This window comes from Morus notabilis, unplaced genomic scaffold (assembly GCF_000414095.1).
Source record: "Morus notabilis unplaced genomic scaffold, ASM41409v2 Scaffold1119, whole genome shotgun sequence".
In the NCBI taxonomy this organism is placed as follows: Eukaryota; Viridiplantae; Streptophyta; class Magnoliopsida; order Rosales; family Moraceae; genus Morus; species Morus notabilis.
Genome location: NW_010365946.1, coordinates 113,809 through 122,451, shown reverse-complemented (window position 1 = coordinate 122,451; position 8,643 = coordinate 113,809). Strand labels below are relative to the sequence as shown.

The window sequence follows — 8,643 nt, the reverse complement described above, 5'->3', positions numbered from 1 at the left end:
AGAAGTCAAAATTGCCATTAATTCCCCTTCAACCACTACCATCCCATCACCTTAACTTGTAGCCTTCTAACATACTCAACATATAACCAAAATTTTTGGATATAACTTCCTAAGGATGGCCGGCCAAGTGAAGAGAAAAAAGGAGAAAAAAACTAATCATTAGTCCTATTCACCTCTCTCATCACATCTCATCAAATCACACACACTAACCTACACCTTGTACTTTTGTCCATTCCCTTAACTTACTCATTAAAACTGTCCAAAATCATACTGACAGTTATTTTCTCATGTATACGGGTTCTGGATGCTAGGTTGTACTGTGCTGGGAGATTCTTAAAATTAAGATTCTCTAACTGTATCTATACTGGAAATTCTTCCGTTTTAAAGTACGGTGAGAATTTATCGATCGAATTTACTTGATCGGAAAAATGTGAACTTAACGTGAAATCTGCTACAGAATTTAGGAATGCAGATGTTAATTCCATAAATCCTTCAATCACAAAATGTACATAGTATAATGATTTTCCAGGAAAATCCTTGACTTAAATACATGAATTACATTATTAAAATTCTGAGATTTTCTTGGTCACTACATATAAAGTATGGAAATCTGTAGGGGATCATCTTCTACCCAACACCAAAGAACATGAGGTATTCCTTAATGAAACTCTCATTTCTTTAAAAAGGGAAAACTTATCTATTGATGAATACCTTCACAAATTTAAAAGCATTTGTGATCATTTAGCGGCCATTAATAGGCCTCTAGATGATATACTTACAAGGTTTTTCAATTAGCAAAGGGTCTTGGACCAAAATATAAAAATTTTCGTTTGGCAATGCTTGCAAAACCTCCTTATCCTACTACCTATAACCAGTTTGTTCTAGCCTTGAAAGGACATGAACAGATGATAAAGCTAGAAGGAGAACGCATGGAATCCCCACAAGCTCACTTTAGTGAAAGAAAAAAAGGAAAGAAGGCAAGATGTTGGCAACGCTGGTGATGGCAATAGCAAACAAAGAGACTCTATACATGTTCGGCACATTGGCAAAATATATGCAGACATGCATCAAAGTCATCTTGCAAACACACAAACCTATCAAGGTAAAGTTGTTTGTTAAATTTGTAGTTAGGCTAACCCGGAGACGTTTGGTTCATAGATTAGAATAATGAGATTAGAATCATTTTTAATTTACGTGTATTTTTTGTGAGAGAAAACAATGTAGCAAACTATGAACTATAATTCGAATCAGAGTACGAATCCCCTTACCAGACACACCCCAGCTCTAAAGTGTGCAAACGGGTTCTCATCATTGAAGTAAGGTCTAGCCGCAATGAACATCTATGATGACTATTACCCAACTCTATATACTGATTCAAGTGCCACAACACACATACTAAATGATTTTGGTAAGGTCTCCAAAGGCACACCTTATAAGGGAAATGAGTCCTTATATGTTGGGAATGGAGAAAAATTAGAGGCCCGTTTGGTAATGTTTTCAAAATAATTTTGTTTTCGGTATAAAAAAGAAAATAATATTGTTTTGAAAATCATTCTAGAACTGATTCTGAAATTACGTTTGGTGGTCTTTTAAGAGATTGGTTTGAGTATGATAAAAAAGTGAAATCGTATTTGGTTACATTTATGTTTGTTTTGAATACATGTAATTAATAATCTTAAATTAATATATTAAGTAATTAATAATTGATAATTATTTAGCAAAAAAAATTAATATATTAATAATATAATAACAATGGATAAATTACCATTACTGAGTACATTAGTAATTAAATTATATATAGTATACTAAGAAAAATAATTAGTATATACCTAATTTATTAATATTCTGTTTACTACTTAAATTATTAACTTTTAGTTACATAATTAAATAATTAGTTAATTAATTACAAATGTTTATTTAATAATCTATTATTTGATATATCACATGATCAATTTTTGATAATTATCCTTTTTATAATGATTAAATTACTAATTATTAATTATTAATTATTATTAATTAGTATATTACATATTGATAATTATAATTTAATATTAATTATTAATTGAGTAATTACTATTTATTTTTTATTTACCAACTATTTATTAATTAATAGATTATAATTAACCTAATATATGATTGATAAAATTAAAGACTTAATAATAATAAATTAATATTTAATTAATAATTAAGTAATTACTATCTATATATTAGTTATTAAGTATATCTATTTATTAATTATTAATTAATATATAATATAATTAGTAATTAATAATTAATTTTTTAATATAACATTCTTGATAAGTACTAAAAAATGAAAACGAAAAAGAGAAAATAACTTTCAATCTTTTTCTACTCTCTTCCCAAAAACCATTTTCATTGTTTTTTTGTTTTCGTGTCCCTTTTCAAAAATTTTATTAAACAAACGTGATTTATAGACCGTTTTCGTTTTCGTACTTCAAAAGACATGCGGAAACATTTTCAAAAACAACTTAAAAATAATTCCAAACGCACTGAAATTATCCAAAATCCTCTCAAACGGCTAGCTGCACTCCAAAAGAAAGTCAAGATCTCATCCTCTCAAATCAAATTTGGCAACTTGTGCAGCACTAAGGGATTCACAAGGTCTAGATATCCCATAATTGTATATAACTGTTAGAACAAATCTTATTTTCATTGTATATAGCTATTAGAGTTAATTTAAGAAATATTCTCTCTATTTCCTTTTAATGGTCTCTCGTGTAAAGCATATACTTCTTAGTCATAAGACTGGCTGACATCGGTTTAATTTTCTTGTTCTTCCTTAGAGTTAGAAGTAAATTCAAGTACCAAATGTATATTATATGACATTCTTTAACAAGGTAAATTACATCTTTTTCTTCTTTCTTCGATATTATTTTGTATTTGGTGACCCAGTTGTATCTTATATTGCTAGTGATAATATAATTAAAATGACTTAAGAAAATTATGTACAAGCTCGATCGTAATTAGTAATCATATAAATGTGTTGATCTACAGTCTTTTTTGCAAACTAAGCCGGACATTTAATTAGCATATTTTTGCACTCATCAACATCCGAAAAGTTGTAAACACAGCACAAAGGAAAACCGAACAATATAACACCTGATCGAGATTCCATTGAAAATAAAATAAGAAATCACTTCTCCTATACCAATCCCCCCATCATTTGAAAAATAACCAAAAAAAAAAAAAAACCCCCCAAAAAACCCAAAAAGCCCAAGGAAAAAAAAAAAAAAGGAGAAACCCCCTTAAAATTAGTAATATTCGTTCATATTAATTACAGTCCGCGGCTGGTAATTTTTGTGGCAAAGGAATATCATCACTCCCATTACTATCACCACCAATGCATATTACATGCGACTCAGGCAACTTCCTCTTGGGCATGGCCTCCTGCAGCATCAGCACCACGTCCCTCATGGACGGCCTGTCCGCCGGGTTCCGGCTGGTGCATAGCATGGCAATTCTCAGCGTCTGCATCATCTCCTCCCTCACCGGCGAGCACGCCGCCCCGGCGTTCTTGTCCAAAATCTCGTCTATCCCACCTTTAGTCCTAATCTTTGTCTTCACCCAATCCACAATGCTGTTCCCGTCGCCAAATTCGGCGACCACCGATCTTTTCCCGCATAAAATCTCCATCAAAACCACCCCATAGCTGTAAATATCACTCTTCTCGTCAACTTGTAAGGTATAAGCATACTCTGCAAATGAACACAAACAGTACAACCTTATTAGTTAACGTACAAATGTAATGACATGCATGAAAATTAATAGTATGATATCATTCACATAGAACGTGATGTGTGATTGTAGTAAATTGTTATTTAGCATTAACGTGGGACAAAAATATGTGGTGGGGTCCACGGCATTATGTAGAATGAAGATTTATATATCTAGCAAAAACCGACCTACGGTAAAAAGGAAAAGGGAGAAATAATAAAGGAAAAAAGACACCTGCCATTGCCACGCGCATTAATAGTACCGCACCGCATTCATTGAAAGCGGAAGCAGTTTCAGAGAAATTGAGAGAACAGTAAGAAGAAAAGAAGTAAAAACAAGAAAAGAAAGGACATGTGGGTATATTTCGCACCACGCACGTCTGCCCTACTCCTAATATGTTTAGATAGAATATCATGGGCATTAAAGTATGATTGCGAAGTCTTAATCACATTAGCCTTCGGCCAAGGAGAAAATGTCAGCATCAACTTTCTTTTATGTGAATAAGATAAGATATTAGATAGCTACTAATGAACAGTGCAATATTTGTTATTATGGCGAAAATATTCATTAACCCCACCATTATGAGATACGTTAAAGTTAATTAAAACTTTTTCTTTTTTCTTTTCTTTTCTTTTTTTTTTTTTTTCAAATTTCAATAAATTGTGCTTATAAGTTGATAACTATAGCACCTCAAAAACGGAAAGTAAGTGTGATACAATTTTGACTAATGCGGCCACAAACCAATTGTGGTACAGAGATGAAAGCTGAGGACACTGAAGGATCTAGAAGAGACAAAACAAAAAAAACAGAAAAAAGCAAATACGGCGTGTTCTTTTGTCAAAAAAATTTAAAAAAAGACAACTCGAGTTCTAATTTTATTTAAGTTCACGTTCTTTTAAGTTCTAATTTTATTCAATTTTACTCAACTTTATTCAAATTACAACTTTAACTTAACTAAAAAATTACACTCAAATTACACTCTAAAAGAACAACCCCTTCAACTTTCACAGATCTTGCAGTCTCTAATTACATACAGCTAGTCTTAACTTAACGCAGGCATGGGAGCACGTTATCTGCGTTTCAGCTTTCGTCACTTTAAGTTTAAACAAATACACATGATCTAACTTGTAAACTCAACATGCCAACAGCCACAACCAACGAAACCAAATAACTCCAAACCAAGCAATAGGGCAATAACAATGAAAATATTCATCTATAATAGCTAAAAGTCAACCCCCATTGAGACAGTCCCTTAATTCCCAGCGTATGATAGCAAAAAGTCGTAGCCCAGCCAAAAAAATAATCATAATAATTAAGAAGAAAAATTAACGAAAAAAATGTGTTATGAGTAAGTGATGAGAACAATACGCACCTGGCGCAATGTAGCCATATGAACCGGCGATGACAGACATGGACTCGTCGCACTGGATCTTGGCCACACCGAAATCCGCCACCCTGGCCTCCATCTCGCCGTCCAACAAGATGTTACTTGGCTTGAGATCGCGGTGGACGATGACCGGATCACAGTCGTGGTGAAGATAGCAAATCCCCTGAGCCACTCCCAAGGCAATCTTATACCTGGTAACCCAATCCGCAGCCAAATTCTGGGCCTTGTTCTTGCCATGCAGCAGATCGTCTAAGTTTCCGTTTGGCATGTACTCGTACAACAGCATCGTGCACTCCCTGTTGCTGCAGCACCCTAACAATCTCACTATGTTCCTGTGCCTCACGCTTCCCAACACCTCCACCTCCGCCAGCACCCCTCTCCGCCGTCTGATCTCCTTCTGCTTCCCCCACAGCTTCTTCACCGCTATGATCTCGCCACCTGGCATCTCAGCTTTGTACACCGTCCCCGTGGACCCCATCCCCAGGATCTTATTACTCATCGACAAACACTCCAATACATCATCCGCCGTGAAATTCAATCTCTGGAAAGCCGTCAGCTTCCACGGCCCCACCTCACGGCGGTCGTCGTCGTCGAACCTCCGGCTGTAGTTCGCGTGGAAGCACCGCGTCCCGGCGACGAGGACGAATAGCCCGATCCCGAACGCCGCCGCCACCCCATCCCCAGGATCTTATTACTCATCGACAAACACTCCAATACATCATCCGCCGTGAAATTCAATCTCTGGAAAGCCGTCAGCTTCCACGGCCCCACCTCACGGCGGTCGTCGTCGTCGAACCTCCGGCTGTAGTTCGCGTGGAAGCACCGCGTCCCGGCGACGAGGACGAATAGCCCGATCCCGAACGCCGCCGCCATTATCCACACAACGGCTCCGGCCGGCCTCTTCGGCCGGCGGCGCCTGCACTCACACGGCCCCCGCCATTATCCACACAACGGCTCCGGCCGTCCTCTTCGGCTGCTGCCGCTTGACCTCAACGGCGCCGGCACCGAGCGTGTCGGCGGCACAGGGCTTCGCGAGAACTCTACCGCATAATCCCTCGTTGCCGGAAAACGATGACGGGTGAAGGTTCGGGAAGACCGCTCCGGTCACCGGAATCGGACCTGTAAGCCTATTAAATGCGACGTTGAAGGTCTCCAGAGTGCTGCACTTTCCGAAATCCGACGGAATCGTTCCGGTGAGGAGGTTATGAGAAAGATCGACGTCAGTGATCGACGGGAGAGTTGAAATTTCCCAGGGGATAATTCCCGTGAGGGAATTTCTGCTTAGATTTAAGGAAATCAGCTTCTCGCAGTGCCCGATATCCCAAGGAACATTACCATCAAACGAATTATCCTGCAATTCCATCTTGTACATGCTTCTACAACCAACAAAATCCGGAATTTTACCGCTGAGTCTGCAAGAACTGGCCGAGAAAATCTTCAAATTGGTCGCGTTCCAGATGTTGTCCGGCAAGGTCACGTTGAAGGGGTTTTGGGAGATGTTGAGGTACTCGATCGCCACCGCATTGCCGAGATCCTCCGGGATCGGACCGGTGAAGTTGTTGCTGCTAAGATCGACGAAGCTCAGGCTCGGCATGAGGCCGAAACCGGAAGGGATCGAGCCGTTGATGTTGTTGTTCTGGATTCTGAAACGAGCTAAAGAACTGCAGTTTGGTAACGAGCTCGGGAGCGAGTCGACTAACCTGTTGGAGAAGAGAATGAGCTTGACAAGCTTGTTTCCGTTGCAAATATTTGGCGGGATCGGACCCGTGAGCGAGTTCGTGGACAGGTCGACTTTCGTCAGCTTCGCGCTGAATCCAAGCTGCTGAGGGATTATCCCCGTTAAGGAGTTGTTCCAGAGAAGCAGGATTTCCAGGTTCGGAAGCTCGCCGATTCCTTGCGGTATCTCTCCGGTCAGATTATTTTTCATGATGTGCATCAGAGTTAGCTCTTTCAACTTCGAGAGTTCTCCCGGGATGGCTCCCGTCAGCCTATTATCCGATAAATCGATCACCTTGAGGGCTTCAAGGTTTCCGAAGCTCACCGGGATTTTGTCTGAAAGCCGATTCTCGAAAAGTAGCAGCGTCTCCAGCTTCGTTAAGTTGCCGAGCTCCGCGGCGATAGGTCCGGAAAGATTGGCATTGGAGGCGTCTAAGTACTTGAGATTCGATAACAGTCCGAATTCTTTCGGAAGCCCGCCGGAGAAGGCATTGTATCCGATTTCTAGTCTCTCGAGCTGCGATAACAAGCCTAATTGAGGTGGTACTGATCCGTTGAGCCAATTCCCAGCCAAGTAAAAACTTCTCAACTTTTGAAAACTTCCGTAATCCGTTGGAATACTTCCATTGAAGTAGCTTCCTCCAAGGTTAAGCTGCTCAAGAAAACGTAGGTGGACAAATTCTCGCGGCAACGCGCCGGTGAAGCTGTTGCTGTAAGCATTGAACACTCTCAAGAACTTAAGCCTCGAAATTCCCGGTGGGAAAGTGGAGTTGAAGTTGTTTCTGCTAATGTCAAGAACTCTGAGCTCGGCGAGTTCGAAAATGGCGGCTTGGAACGGTCCATCAAAGCCGTTGCCGCTCAAGTTAAGGTGCGTCAAGCTCGAAAGGTAGCGGATTTCGGGTGGGATTGCGCCGGTGAGATTGCGACGAGAGAGGTCGAGGCTTGTTATTCTTGGTGTGGATGAATGGCATTTGATTCCTGACCAGGAACACCAAATGGGGTCTTGGTTGGAGAAGGCCTGAGTTGGGTCCCAGTCATGGAAGGTGGAGAGAGGGTCTTTAAGGGAGGATTTTAGAGAGAGGAGAGCAATAAGCTGAAATGGAAGAGATGGTGATGGTGTTGCAGAGAGGACTAGTGTGAATAATGTTTGGAGAAAGAACGAGATGAAGAAGGTGGTGAGAATTGGGAGAGGAAAAGGAGGTTTCATGGTTATGGGTTTGGTGTGGTGAAGGTGGTAAAGGGTGAGTCAGAATATGTGTTAATAAGAGAGGTAAATTTAAGGGAAGAAAGAAGGTTTTGATGAGGGAGAGAAATTATGCTTTTCCGGAGTGCTGGGTGCAGAGGGTGTTTCATCATGATTGTTTGCTTCGGTGGGCATATGGAATGGAAGGTAGAGAGAGAGACAAAGAGTTAGAGAGAGAAAGAGACAAAGAGTTAGAGAGTGATAATGTTTAAGAAAGGTTTTGATTTATTTAATGAATGGTACAAGTATATATAATACAAGTAATCTTAACCTAACAAACTTATTCTAACTATATACGATAAATAAGATAGAATAACAAAAAGATATATATCCTAACTAAAGATATTAACAGGTAAAGTATTGTTACAATAAACTACTAGATAATAGCGAGACTAAGTCTCGGCTTTATCTTCAAGAGAGAGAGAGAGAGAAGCTACTTCTTTCTAGCAACAACAACTACAGAATACTACTGATGTTTCTGCTCTCTTCTATGTCTGTTTGTTACTGCAACAACTATAGTTAGAGATATCTTTTTTTTTTTTTGTTTTTTATTTTTTTTCCT

General features: G+C 39.1%; 1 protein-coding gene across 1 annotated transcript; it reads right to left on the bottom strand.

Annotated features, from left to right (window-relative positions):
- Positions 1-3,106: 3,106 nt before the first annotated feature.
- On the bottom strand, positions 3,107-8,282 carry LOC21390056 (leucine-rich repeat receptor-like protein kinase TDR). The gene is made up of 3 exons (XM_010108866.2): positions 6,062-8,282; positions 5,108-5,794; positions 3,107-3,716 (listed from the first exon to the last, which is right to left on the bottom strand). Exons 1-3 carry the CDS (start codon positions 8,043-8,045, stop codon positions 3,292-3,294), a joined length of 3,096 nt encoding a protein of 1,031 aa, XP_010107168.2. The 5' UTR covers positions 8,046-8,282; the 3' UTR covers positions 3,107-3,291.
- Between the last annotated feature and the right edge of the window lie 361 nt (positions 8,283-8,643).

What these genes read in the sequence shown, in the direction of transcription:
- LOC21390056 (XM_010108866.2), bottom strand. Translation starts at nt 8,045, where the DNA reads ATGAAACCTCCTTTTCCTCTCCCAATTCTCACCACCTTCTTCATCTCG. An exon ending in CGGAGCCGTTGTGTGGATAA is followed by an intron (nt 5,795 to 6,061) that starts TGGCGGGGGCCG and finishes CTGGGGATGGGG; the next exon opens with TGGCGGCGGCGTTCGGGATC. An exon ending in ATATGGCTACATTGCGCCAG is followed by an intron (nt 3,717 to 5,107) that starts GTGCGTATTGTT and finishes GTTCATTTGCAG; the next exon opens with AGTATGCTTATACCTTACAA.